At 40.9% G+C, this 14,709-nt stretch overlaps 1 protein-coding gene across 1 annotated transcript in view; it reads left to right on the top strand.

Moving 5' to 3' along the window:
- Positions 1–5,307, top strand: part of DBX2 (developing brain homeobox 2) — a 50,118-nt gene extending 44,811 nt beyond the window's left edge. Inside the window, exons 3-4 of the mRNA XM_086937977.1 lie at positions 2,869–3,056; positions 4,682–5,307. Coding sequence (XP_086794103.1) covers positions 2,869–3,056; positions 4,682–5,038 — 545 coding nt within the window. The 3' untranslated portion in view covers positions 5,039–5,307. The remainder of the gene's footprint in view (positions 1–2,868; positions 3,057–4,681) is intronic.
- Positions 5,308–14,709: the final 9,402 nt, after the last annotated feature.

Here is a 14,709-nt window from a genome sequence, read left to right on the forward strand (position 1 = left end):
CACTGGCTCCCTATCGAAAAACGTATTAGCTTCAAGTCACTCTGCCTGATACACAAGTCACTATATCTTCCCCACCCATCCAGATTAAAAACACTATTCAGCTGGCACTCCCCCAGTAGACCCCTTCGATCTTCGCTTCAAATGCGATTGGTGGTACCAAGAACCAAAAAGAAGAAATGGGGGGACAGAGCATTCTCGGTGGCAGCTAGCAAACTTTGGAACTCCCTTTCTCTTGCCCCTAGGTCTATTCCACTTTTTTTACCATTGAGAAAGGTACTTAAGACCTGGCTTTTCTCAGCCTAGCATCTATCTGGGCTACTTTTCTTTTCAACCTTTTTCCGGGCGGTCGGTCTCTAGCGACTTGATGCCTTAGGGTGAGTGTCGCGATTTACAAATTACAAATCAAATCAAACCAAATTCATTCATATGATGTGAACATGCACAGAGATAGCGGAATATTGAAGGAAAAAGGTTGACAGCTTCAGTAGGACCACAGTTACATTACAGCACTATAACCCACACAATGCCTTCTTAACATAAGCACCATTTCTCAAAATTGGAAACTAAGATGCAACTTTATAAGTTTGGAAATGGTCTGGCAAGTGCACAACCATCATACAATGCAAGGTCTCACAGCAGCGGAATGGGAAAGAGATTTCATTGAATGAGACCTGACAGAGGAGGTCCGTGTGAGAATGACTAGACGGGACACGAAGGTGGTGGAGGACTTAGCTTACTGTGTAGAGATACTGGATAGGGATCCCTGTCCACGGCAGGATGGCCCCTCTTCCCAGAAGTCTTTTGCCCCCAAGATGGGACTGAGATCTCCAAGATGGGGCTGAGTTCTCCAAGATGGGGCTGAGATCTTACAGATCTGAGGGGTGGCCAGAACTACACATCCTTGCACAGAGGAATGTAGGACAGACAAGGAAACAAATGAGGAGTTGGATGTGAATGGATGGCTGGGGATTCTTGGGGGACTGTGGGGGTTCAGACTCTACCAGGGGGAGATGTAAAACACTGCGATGTTTCTCTCATGTCAATGAAGTAAATGCTTATAAGCTGTGTAAAGCCAGAGACATCATAGCGGGGATCTGTGTTGTACAATTTTGGGTGTGTACATTTAAAGAATATGTTCTCATAAATAAAAAACAGAAAGAATTAAAAAAAACAAAAATGTTTTGATTTGATTTAAAGTTTTTGTTTGAGTAAACATCCAAGCGAATGCTGGGGGTGATCACATGGCAGGAGTGACATGTATGTTTGTGAACATGTTTCTGGATATTCACAAACTTGATTCTGACACCTTAATCCCTGGAAAAGGTTTGAGATTTACTTATGTCAAAGGCAGAAGCAAATAATTTTACGGGTGGGAGGTGGAAGAATAAAGGAGCACCCTAAAAAATGGCGGCAGTGTAGAAGAAGCAGTTTATCTGCTGTAAAAAAAATATTATTCCATGGAGAGAAAATGTGAAAAAGTAAAGTTATTGAGTGCAATTGTAAGTGTCCATTCTTTTTATCCATGTGAAAATATATAACTGCAGCAAAAATTAAATCAAACACGTTATCCAGGAGTTTACCTGAAAACTTGCAAGTCCCAGGACTTACCAGGAAAATGTTTGTGAATTTTAAAAAAGGGAGATTAAAAAAGGGAGATCAGCACCCATGATCGTTGTGGAAGATGAGCTTTGTATTTTAATATTTTAACGCCATCAGTGAGACAACTTTGTCTGCTTTATGGGTAAACCATTAAATGCACCTACAGAAGGGTCTAGTCCGAGCTTCTCTGCTTAACTAAATAGTTTTATGCTGAGAATACAACTTTACCTTTTCTTGTCTCGTTTTCTTTATGTGCTAAGATTGGAAATGCCTCTAAACGGGCTGTATAAAATCTAGACATATACAATGTGCTCTAGTTACATATATATAAAAAAACTAGACCTTGCTGTTTTATCTATTTTACCTAATCATTCTCGTTCTTTACTAAGAATTTTGAGAGAGTTGGATGCTTTCATTTTTTTTGTTTTTTTTAAAATTTCAAATGTTTTTATTAAAATATAAAATGTGCATATCAGAGGTTATATATACAGTACAGTATAGTAAACATAATAGAATTGCGGCTGTTACAAAAATCCTTACGGCATTTTGCACAGATTTCAATTACTCATTATCCATGTATAAAAAAACACTATGTCTACTGGTTGGTCATATTTTTGTGCTGCACAAAAGAGGAGGCGACATTGGGCCACAGTTAGAATCACACATTGTCGAGCAGACCTAACATAATTGTGTGAAGAAAGCGATGGATTATAACTATCAAGACATTTTTCGCCAGAGCTGCACAGTTAGTACAATATGTCATCTGCAGTAGATCTTAATTTAACACGGGGTCATATGTTCCCCCAGCCTTGTTTGGTTTATGGAAGAAATACTATGCCTAAACTTGTTGAACTCCTTACATTTTTCAAAGTCTAAATTCTCCCATGGGAAAATGTATTAATCAATCAATTTGAATGACAACATGAAATTCAATAGCTCGGTGAAGTTCTGCTTGTAATCCTGCTGATTCCATTTGTGAAGAGATACATCAAAATAGAAGGCAGAATATTGAATCGGATTTGTGAAACCACCACCAGGGCACAGAAATGGAGGGAGGCTGTCAATGGAAAACATTCCCTAAATCAGATAATAAGTATTTCTGAGGTTTCAGACCCGGAAATTATGTTTTAAACACACTAAAATCTGAATAATTTGTCTTTTTCTGTGTTTACAAATGCTCATAAAAGGCTTTTAAATACTGCCGCGCAACAGTACTCCGCATTTAGTTTTTTTTTCATGCAGCAATTTTTAATTTTCTTGTTTACCCAGGAGAAGAGATCCTGTTGCCACTGTTGACACAAGAGGTCAATTCCAAAGCAAGAAGAGGAATTTTACGAAGGGCAGTATTTTCAGAAGATCAAAGAAAAGCGTTGGAGAGAATGTTCCAAAAGCAGAAGTACATCAGCAAGGTGGATAGAAAGAAGCTCGCAAGCAATCTAGGCCTTAAGGAAACTCAGGTACGGTAATGTAAAACAAAGAATGAATAAGGAAAGTTGGATAGCACAGGACTGCAAATAGGTAGACACTCTGTTGACCAGTTATAAATGGTGTAGATTGGATCAGTTGGACGAATTTGAAATGGATGGGTTAGGTGTGCTTTTTAGACAGTGACCTGCATATGTGTTGTGGAAAAAGCAAGAAAGCGCTGATAAATAACTGTTGAGGTCAAGATACAAATGGTGAGATTTAAAGTGTAAAGGATGAGTTTAAATTCGAGGAAAATTTTCAGAACAAAATACAAAGAGACTACACAAAAAATCCTTTACACATTCTTCCCAGGTTGGGATGGGGCATAATATCATACTCCCCTCCTACTCCCCATCCCCTTACTAATCATTTCTCGGAGTAGAAGCCCTGTTGAGGAAATGGCCTGTATCTAGAAATCACTTTCCTCTTAACTTTATCATGAAGAATATTTTCATCTGACAAGTGGATATTAAGTGTGCAAGATTACACCTTGTGATCTCATGACTACATAGATTCTCCACCAAAACCACAGTAAATCTTTGCCTGCTGTGCCATTTAGCAATGCTTTAATCAGGAAAATTTGGACTCCCCACAATATTTCTTTTTCTTCATAGGTTTCTACTGTCTAAGCTATTGGATGCTTTTGGGTGCAAAAATCCTTTCATACTCCCATTAAAACGTTAACTTTTTCCATACTCTCCTGTGTTTCTCATGTCTTATGAATTTCATTTTGACTTTCATTTTATCAAATTTGAATCTTTTTCATGACCTTGTCTCGGCCCTATGCCTGTCTGTTCACTATTCTTTCCACTCCCCCCACACCATTCACTCATCTTCAACTATAGCTTTCTGCTGCTCTCTTTATGTCTTCTGCTGTTTTACCACAAATTATTTTCATGTATTTGCCTTCATGCAACAACCACTGCACACTGCCCTCAAATAAATCTTGTAGGGATCATTCAATTTCGGACATCACTTACTCTCCAACCCTTATGCAGGGGTTTGACAATCTCCAAAGATGTTTGTTTTGATTTTGATCAATAATCATACTTCCATATCCTAGCATTAACCCGTTGCGTGCTAATAAGCTCAGCTCGTCATGAGGCATGGTTGAGCTGCACTCATGACAAGCTGAGCTCGTCACGGCCGTTTGATCGTTCGCACGTGGGGATAATTTCCCCGCTGTGCTGAACGTTCGAAAAACGGGTGTGGCCATGACGAGCTCAGCTCGTCATGAGTGCAGCTCCGCTGTGCCTCAAGACGAGCTGAGCTCGTCACCAGCACGGCGGCGCAGCGCGCGGCCCCCCTCCCTCCGGCACAGGAGGTGAAAAACCCCGCAGGGAAGGGGTTAAATGACAAAAATGCAGCACTCCTCCTAAAACGGCTTCCCCATTGTAGTGATTAGCTCATGAATCTTATATATTTTGTGTTGCTCTTATAAAAGGGCGAAAATCATTTGTCACCTTGACCATGTTCCACTTAATCAATAATTGTCATATAGGTCCTGGGGATATCTCCGACAGGGGGAAAGGCATTGTAAAACACGTCTACAAATTGAGATAATGTAAATGCATTGGTATACCTGGACTAAAATTTCAATTTTTATATTTGACAGGTAAAAATTTGGTTTCAAAACAGAAGGATGAAATGGCGAAACTCCAAAGAAAAGGAGGGGCTTGCAAGCAAGTACTTTTTAGAGGAAGACATTCTTGAAAAAGACCTAACCAACACTAAATTGAAATTAGTTTCTCCATGTCCATCAACAAAGAAGGTGCCGGAAAGCAGTTCGATTCCTCAAAGAAGACAGCATCCTCCAATGGCATCGGAAATCCTGCACTATGGCAACCCCATCAGACCATTTCATAAAGTGGACTGGAGCCAGAAGACAATTTATTTAAGTCCAGAAAAAGATGTTGGAGACAAACAAATGCCCGCATTATTGCACACAAATAACAATATTTCTTTGGACTAATTGAGCAACACGAATATCAAAAAGACATTTTTCAATATTCACAACAATTTATGGACTTTACTGTGTCAAATACTTAACATTTTTGGAATACTTGAAATTTAACATATAACGAATAAACAACGTCTCCTTTCAAAACTATTGCCCAATTCAGACTTTTGCATAATTTTACCCAATGGGTGACCCATTTTGAAATTGACTGGACAGGGGAGTAATATATGATGTCATATTTCACAACGTAATATGAAACTCGGATTCTGTCTCTAACAGTTGATAAAATTGTACTTTTTCAAAAGAAGGCAAATAGACCGTGTCTAGATTATTGTTCTTGTAATGGAATCATCTTATGTATTTGCATAGTGTTTATATTAAAATGCATAATATTAGATGATAAGATTTTATTACAATATTGCTTTTTCTCTGTATATACTTGTGACAATGGACATACATTTGTAAATAAAATCTAAATAGCAAAGTACACTTTCTGACATACCCTAGTCGATGGACGTTGCATAAAATAACAATTGCTTGATGATGAAGTAAGTGCCTAACAAAGCAATGGTTCTTCCCATACCCATGTGAATGACTGTTTTAGTTAATTAATTCATAAAAGGTTATAAGTGAACTTTTTAGTGCTGAAACTCAAAGTGACGTCCCTTCATGAACAGAGGACTGCCGAGTGCCAGTATGAATACAAGTACAACAATAATTGCTTGACCCTTCTTCCGCCCTGATCATGAGTATGCTGGCAAATTCTGACCCCTGTTTAAACCCCTGTTTAAGCACGTATCGGAATTACAAGTCTGGCTGTATTTAATACATTTCATAATTATTGGATGCATTAAATACCTGGACAGGTTAAACCTGCCTAAATTTAACAGGGGAAATTGTAAGGTATTTACCGTACCATGCGGATTTTGGTGAATTATCAAAATCTGCATGTTATTTCCCACAAACTTGTGACTGGTGTTATGTATTGCACACAATAAATAACGTACCTCATGGTATTGTTATTTATCTTGTGCAATAAATAACGCATCAATTTGTAATCAGGGTTTGGAGTGCTAGAGAGACCCACCTCTTGTGCCCATGGAGAGACATCCTTCCATAGATGTAAGTTACAAAAATCTGTAGTTTTGCCATAGGAGAGTGCTGCGCAGAAGAGAACTTCTGTATTTTCTCGCAAAACGTCCTTCAAAAACCTCTACTATTATTTCAGGATGTACAAATTAACAACAGCAACTTCTGTTGTTGTAATTCCTGCAGGGGTGGGAGGGTTGTAGACAAAGGTGGGTATAACACCCCATATATGTGAGTTAGGTCACCCACTACATAGAAAAAGGCAATAAATCTGGATATCCTTTTTGATTTCACAGTCCACTTTGAATCACATATGAAGTCAGTACAGCTAATGCCTATTCATGGTCACAATGCTGAGTTTTGAATTGCTCGCTCAAAAAAGCACTCAAGAAATGTACTTAATAACAAATTAGTTTTAGTGTCATTGATTAACTGTTGGGCAGTAAATTTAGTTTTTAAAACAAAGTAAATTTAACAAGTTAAAAAAGGACAAGGCCGCTTTACCCCGCTTTACCCCTGAGAGAGCTTATCCATACACAAGAGCAGACTATGTGATGAAAGAGACCGGGAGTGACACAGACAGTGTGAGCTCTGATGGCAGTACTACAAGCACCAATTCAGGTGGTTTCCAACAAAGGAAACAGAGGGGAGGTTTCCGACAACAAAGATCTCAATTCCCCCGCCAGAGAGGCTGGCGCGGTTTCCAGGGACCTCAGTTTAACCCCTACCAGAACCACTTCCAGTTCCCACAATATCAATTTGTCCCACCACAAATGGGTCAGATGTATCCCCAATGGGTCCCGGAATAAACCAGTGTACCCCAGAATGCTCAGCCTTTTTTATCCTGGGGCCAGGGACCCCACAGAGGGAGGAACAAGAAGGGCAACAATGTCAACTGGCAACCCGCAGACGAAACAGACCCCAGGGTCCTGACGAGGAGTATGACGGCGAACCAAGCATCTACGAGCAAGAGGGGGATCTAGTAATCAACATAACCCCATGGCCCCTCACTGAGTTACAACAGAAGGTACTGAACAGAGGCTTAGGGTATGTCCCTACCAACAAACCAGACATCTTCCTAATACATAAAGAAATGCAGGATTTCATAAGAACCATCAAATTGAGGGCCTTCTTTCAGGATAAAGAACCCTCTTTGGAGACTTCAGACACAGGGTTGAAACCTAAGTCTAATTTCACACCACTTGACAACCAACTCCCAGTAGAGGTTTTGGCATTCGAGAAAGCTATCATGCATGAACTCAAAAACTTGGACACCAAGCAAAGGGTGTTCCAAAATACTAGCAGACTGGAAAATGAGGCAATAAGGGAACTAAGACTTAACAAAAACTTGACCATCAAACCTGCTGACAAAGGTGGAGCAGTGGTTATTCAAACTACCACTGCCTATGATAGAGAGTGCAGGAGACTCCTCTCGGACAATAGGAACTATCAGGTCTTGGTTGAAGACCCCACCGAATCCCTGAGAGTACGAATAGAGGGGATGATTGAGGAAGCCCTTGCACATGACTGGCTCACCAAAAAAGAATCAGAATTCCTGGTTCAGAAAAATCCTCGCACCCCCTATTTCTACACGATACCCAAAGTGCATAAAAACCTTGAGAATCCACCGAGACGCCCGATTGTGTCCGGCATCTCGTCCATTCTTGAACCTCTATCCAAATTTGCCGATGCCTTTCTGAGACCTCTGGTGCAAGCTACCGACACGTATCTGAGAGATACAAACGCGGTGCTGCAACTATTACAAAACCATTCATTCGATCCTAACTCACAAATGCTTCTGAGCCTTGATGTGGAGAGCCTCTACACGAGCCTCCCACATGATGAGACACTTCTGATCATCGAGGAAGTACTCCACTCTACACATTGGAAATACCAAACCCCTGTGGTGTAGTGATGGAATGTATCTCGCTAGCTCTCACAAAAAACTTTTTTGAATACGAAGGTACCCTGTTCTGGCAAAGCCATGGAACCAGCATGGGGAGCACATTTGCCCATAGTCCGGCGGGACCTTACGTCCATCACCTAGAATCCTCCAAGATCCTTCACCCCAGTAATCCTTTCAGGGGGAGGATCAACACATGGCGAAGATATATTGATGACATTCTGGTGATCTGGGAGGGGGATGAAAATTCAATCACTGAATTCATGCAATGGCTTAATAACCAGAACACTTTCCTTAAATTCACTCACCAAATGTCAAACAGCACTATGGTCTTTTTAGATCTCAATATCTATCATGAAGCAGGCTTCCTGAAAACCGAGACCCATTTTAAACCCACGGCCAGGAACTGCCTCCTCAGGTTTGACAGTTTCCATCCACGTCACCTGAGGGAGAATCTACCGTACGGGCAGTTCCTCCGCCTACGCCGGAACTGCAGTGACCTGGCAAAATACAAAAGTCAGGCCAAGGATCTCTGCACAAAACTGAGACAAAGAAAATACCCAAACCCTGTGATCCACAAAGCTATGAATAGAGCCAGGAACAACAATTGTGAAGCCCTCTTCGAAGACAAACCCAAGAAAGATGACCAAGTGAGTAGAACAGTGTGTGTCACCATGTATAGCCCAGTAACCAACCAAGTTTCTAAACTGGTCAACAAACATTGGCGCATACTCACAAGTGGCACACTGCCCCTGGAAAAACCACTGTTTGCCCACAGACGTGGTAGGAATCTAAAAGACATGCTCGTCCATACCAGACCTCCACCACACAGAGTGGAACAGACAAGATTACAAGGGATAAAAGGCCACCACCCGTGTGGCAATTGTAACAGCTGTCACCTCACCAAGAATAGCCACACTCTTACCTTTACTAATGGTACTAGCTGGGAACAACGCACATTCACCAACTGCAATAGCATGAATGTAGTGTACTAATCACATGTCCCTGTAAAAAGGAGTACGTGGGAATGACAACGAGACAAGTAAAGATAAGGATTAACGAGCATAAAAGCAATATCAGATGCAAGAAATCAACCACGAAAATGTCAGCCCACTTCCTAGAATACCAACATTGTGTTAATGAGTTACAGTGGACAGTGATCGAGCAGCTACCCTCACAGACAGGGCTATTGGAAAAAGAGCAACGGTGGGTGTTCCGCCTCGGGAGCGACACCTCTGGGCTCAATGACTCGATTCCGTGGAGGCAACTGCGCTGAACATCAAAATACCACGTCATGAGAGATATATATACTGGGTGCGATGTATGACCTGGTCACACCCAATGAGACTTGGCAGAACCTAACTGTTTACTTTGCAGGGATCCTGTACCCTTCTCTGTTAACCAGAAACTCTGCCAGCATCCCCTTATGTTTAGAGCCAACCACGCTGAACATTTTATGATTTGTGTTGAGGGTGTGGTTTAAAAACTCAGCACACCCAATTGAGCCTATGTAGAACCATACTGTTTACCTCTCCCTAAACGTTGATGGGATCCTTTGTCATTTTCTATGAGTTATAAAACTCTCCTGTTATTGGTAGCGCGATATTCATCTTATGCGCTATTCCCCACTCCCTCACACTCGCATTAATTAGTGCCCGATTATTACATTTTTTTTACTATCTTTAAATATCCAGAGTTGGTTACAGTCAGCACTGCCCATGCGCGTAAGCCTAGCGTCTAACCAGCAGCGCATGCGCGTGTTAATTTCAGTTCGCGCATGCGCAGATCTACCTACGCTACTTCCTCACGCAGGTGCAGACCCTTGCAGCACCGCACCCTGCTGATCGCGCAACACCGGATCCGGTGGGCTGACTATTGCCGAATTTGGGCATACTTCCGAGGCTCATTAACCAATCTTCCGCCATTAATCACCGAGCCAAGAGTATAAATAGAAAATCGCCAAACCCAACCGCTCACTTCTCCTGAGCAGTGTTGAGGGGAAGGCAGGCGATTAAACCATACAGCAACCGTGAGTGGGGTCACACGAGTTAGGATGAGCATTGTGCATCTGTTCTTTGTACTTTCAGCTTATCTCTCCTTTAAACAACCTAAAACCTACCCTTGATTATCCTTTAGGTTGCTTTACTGAGCAGTGAGGAAGGATCCCCCCAATACCACGCATAGGCTCATGAGGTTATCAGACTTTAAACAATAAGTAAGCCTTAATTTGATCACTCTCTCCCTCTCTTCATCTATACCAGGGAGACAACAATTTAGATGTATGTCTGTGTTTTTTGTCTATATGACCTTTTAAATGTCTTTTTTTACAGGGTTACAGAATCCATTTTGGGTCCTGCCTTTTACCCTTATTGATTAGGAAAGCATTTTTCTTCCCTAAGTTCCTGGACATCCGACTAGTATGTTTATTATGTCTTTTTTTCCACAGATTCTCATCAACGCCAATTGGGCGCAACTGAACGATCCTATACATAAACATTGTTAGGTATATTACACATTTATTTTTGTATGTAACACTTTAACATTTCATGTGAGTAAGGGGAGGATAACGTGCATATCCTTGTCCTGAAGAAGGAGTCTCTGCGCTCCGAAACATGTTGACACTTTGAAGTGGTTGATATACCCTAGGTCGTATACTATCAACCTCACTCTGCACCTTTTTAATAATACCAGCCGGGGACATAATAAATTAATTTTTCCTACGTGCCAGGTATTTTTTAACTCATTTTTTCACCTCACCTCACTCACACTCTCACACCCTCACATAGCTCACTACTAAGTGCTCCTACGTGGCGGTCAGTCGTAGCACGCCGCATCCCGTAGAGGGATGCGAAGGCCCCGATGATGAAGCATGACACCAAGGGGCCTGTTGGTGTGTGAGGGGCATTTAAACAACACTGTGTGCTCCCCATCACTCTAGGGACCACTACCACTTTCTGAGTGAATTCCACTTTGTTTAATCATATTGCCAAGGGAGACTGAATACACTTGCCCTCTCTTTCCCCCTACTGGTTATATTTAAAACTCGTTATGTCATGCGCTATGCTTGATCTTGCTTCATTAATCTCTGTGTCAGATAACTCTCTTATATCTATCAACTCTCTTCTTTGATATCTAACGCAAATTTACCAAAATTATCCACACATAAATGTTATAACTTGGTTTAAAATCTACTTTACTGGCAAAAATAATCCTAGCCACAGTTATAAAGGAAATATTGATCTTCCTCCTGTATTTCCTATCTCATGGCTTACAAAGCTGTAGAAAATTGTCATAATGCAATTCTCTGCTACTAAAATGGTTTGTCATGAGAAACTAGAACAATAAGTATTGTCCTGTGGTATTTCTTCTATCACTATAAAGAGAGTAACCCCTCTGATACAAAGGGGGATAGGGTTATAAGTACCAATAACAATTATGTTTTCCCTTTGCCCCAAGATCCACAAATTCACCTTCCAAGATTTTGACCAAAACCAATCAGTATTACAAATGACTCGTACTAAAATATGTTAATGCTGCACTTTATAGGAATTGTTGATTCACACCACCCTCTTCAGGATATACATATTATGGTCAACCTGTATCGGGGCATTAGACTGAAGAATTAGTTATCCACTCAGTCTTCCACTTTTACTTGCTTCTCCGGAACCATTACATTGAGAAGCAACATTATCACAATATTTTTTTAAGCATCAAATTTGACTTAATTCTTATCTTCTGGTGAGTGTGCAGATCATTCACTTGTTCAACACCTGGTGACAGTCTATCTCAGATGTTGTGTCCTAGAATTAGTTAAAAAGGATACATGGGATCGTATTTTCTCAATGCCTTGAGATACACTGTAAAGCATGCACAAAAGCACAAGTTCTGGAACTATTAACCATGAAAGCAGTGGTGCCAGTACCAGAACAAGAAGTAAATGAAGTATTTTTCTGAAGAAAGCTAGGCTCGCGTGATTCCATGAGGAAAAGGGTCAAGTTTGATTTGCACCACATTTTTACATTTGTTTAATACATGCAGCCACCCGAGAATATACAGACAAAGTCATATCTCTAATGTGCAACCTGCTTCCGAAACATAGTTCTTGTTAGATTGGCTAAAGACCAATCTCACTCCAGTCCAAATCTTGCAGAACATTGGGCCAAGCTTCCTGGGCAAAGTGTTTATATCATTTATATCATTGGATAAAATCCACACAACATTAAATATGATTCGCTAAGGAACACAGCTCTGTCCAAGGCTCTGGCTGTTTTGTGTCTCCAGCTACAAGGGGATATGACAGCAGCCATTTTGTTGGCTCAACTAGTTTCTCCATACCTGGGTGTGTTTACAACATATTATTGAGATCAGAAATATCATGCTACAAATCTATTGTGAAAAACATATCATGGACAAAAATATTGCAGAAGAAATAGCATGAACACAAATATTGACTTTACATACAATGTAAAGTCCAAACATTTTGAGTACAAAAAATATTGTAGACAACCATATTGGCATAATATAGGTAAATACATATATTTACAAGTATTTAAGATTATAATAGTTTTAAAAAACACATAAGAAATAAATACATATAAAAAATGTAAAAATAAATGTAATTATTTAAACAATATACAATTAAAATACAAACATAGTATTAAATACAATCTGAAAGATTATCTAAAAACCGAAAGCAAACAAAAACCAATACTAATACTAACATGAAACATTATACCAACATTGTTAAAAATGGATGCAATTAAAAAAAAGGAAAACTTTGCTACCATACAAACTACAAACTGATAAAAATTGAAATAAAAATAACAATTGAACTGTACTAAAACAAAAACTGAAAAACACACTACAATAACAACAAAACATCAACATAAAAATGCTTACACAAACTGTTACAATTTGGGAGAATAAAATTCACTATTACTACTTCAACCTAAGAAACAGTAGATACAATGTTCGACCTTGGAGTGATCAGATTTACTTTTCCTATTCCAACTTAACCAACAGTAGAAAAAATGTTGAGTTTTGAGAGATCACATTTGCTATACTGTCTCCAACCTAAGCAACAGTAGGGAAAGATCTGGACTTCGGAGGAGCCAGCTTTACTATTTCTACGCCAACCTAAGTAACAGTAGGTAAAGTGTTGGACTTTGAAGGGTTGCAGATGCCTCTGGCATTCAGGAAACTTGCTCAAAGATCTCTTGATCATCTTTGGTCCACCTTTTGATTTTGTTGTTCAGGGAAAGATGTTCTACATTGGGATTTTGAGGGAGGTGTGGTTCTACAAGCTTGCTTAGAAGGTTTTGACATAAGCTTAGTGATATTCACCTTGAGGGTGCAGTGATGTGCAATTAGAGTCTTTAGAGAGCCTTCAAACTCATTGAAGCTTTTTGTGCCTTATGCCCTTAACTTATTGGAGGTTTCGTCTGCAGTCAGACCAGTTTCAAGATCTCCAGAACCTCAGTGGGATAATACTCTAGCACTCAGGGCTCTTCATTGCCTTCCTCTGTTCGTTCCTTTAGTGAATAGAGAAGATATATATTTCCTACAACTTATGTTTTGGAAGTTTCTGATCTTACTGCAGGCTTTAAGGGAGGCCCACTAGAGGTTTAGCTGGTTCCTGAGTAGATGCTCACAGATATCTAATGTCGATATCTACAAAATGGCCTCCTGTGCTGTTACTTCTACTTTTATTCTTCATTACCCTCTTCAAGTGGTAGGTAAAAGAGAAATGGATTTGAATCCTGGGTGTTATCTGTTGATTCTGGGTCCCAAAATTCCAACTGAACCAACATTTTGATTCTATGTTGTTTAAATATATGTTCATTAAACATGTGTTGGTATATATGTGTTGCACAATTAGTGATATAATTTATATATCTGGTCGTCTGCACCAGTTTGGCATTTCCTCAACACACACGGAATTTGAAAAGGAAAAGCCCCGGACAGTAATGAGCAGACTGTTACCGGTAATCTTCATTACCCCCAGGTCCCTCCTGTCCTCGTCCCCTTCATACTTAACAAGTGAGATTTGCTATCTCATCGACAGAAAAAAGAAAAGCAGGAATGCTGGTACGCCCCTCGCTCTCCCTATAGGGAGTACATAAGGGTACAGTACCCAGCATGCCTCCTGTTCTTATTTCTGTCTTCGACAATTTGTTCTGCATTCCCAGGAGCAGGTTGGCTCCTGGTGCCTATCTGTTGCTGGGCTTCGGGTGGGGCTGGTTTCTTCAGGGTTTCCCCTCCTGCCAGGCTCGAGGGGTTCCCTGGATCATCTTCCTGGCTGTCGTTTGTCCTCTGGACTGTTTGGTCATGCGTGTGGCTGTGGAAGGAGTTCGGCCACGTCTCTGTCCTGCTTGGCTTGCTCAGAGACGCGGCGCTGTTTCCTGAGGCTCCGGTGGTGCGGCGGCCCCCGCGCGGCTGGGGCGCTTCCTGCCGGGGAGTGCCTGACTTCCTTTGTGTGGAGCAGGAAGTCAGGCGTTTCGATGGACGGCCGGCGGCGGTGTTTATTGGAAGGCTTGCCGGCTCTTCCCTCGTGAGTACCGCGTAGCGTTTTTTTTCTGTTTTCCCTCTATTTAATGTGCACTTCCCCTGCGGTGCCTGTATTTCTTGTCTCCTGGATAGGACGAGTGGTGCTGCTGCTTGGTTGCCACTGTGTAAGGAGGGTCCTGTTCGT

The sequence above is a fragment of the Lissotriton vulgaris genome, chromosome 1_1 (assembly GCF_964263255.1).
Source record: "Lissotriton vulgaris chromosome 1_1, aLisVul1.2, whole genome shotgun sequence".
NCBI classification, from domain to species: Eukaryota; Metazoa; Chordata; class Amphibia; order Caudata; family Salamandridae; genus Lissotriton; species Lissotriton vulgaris.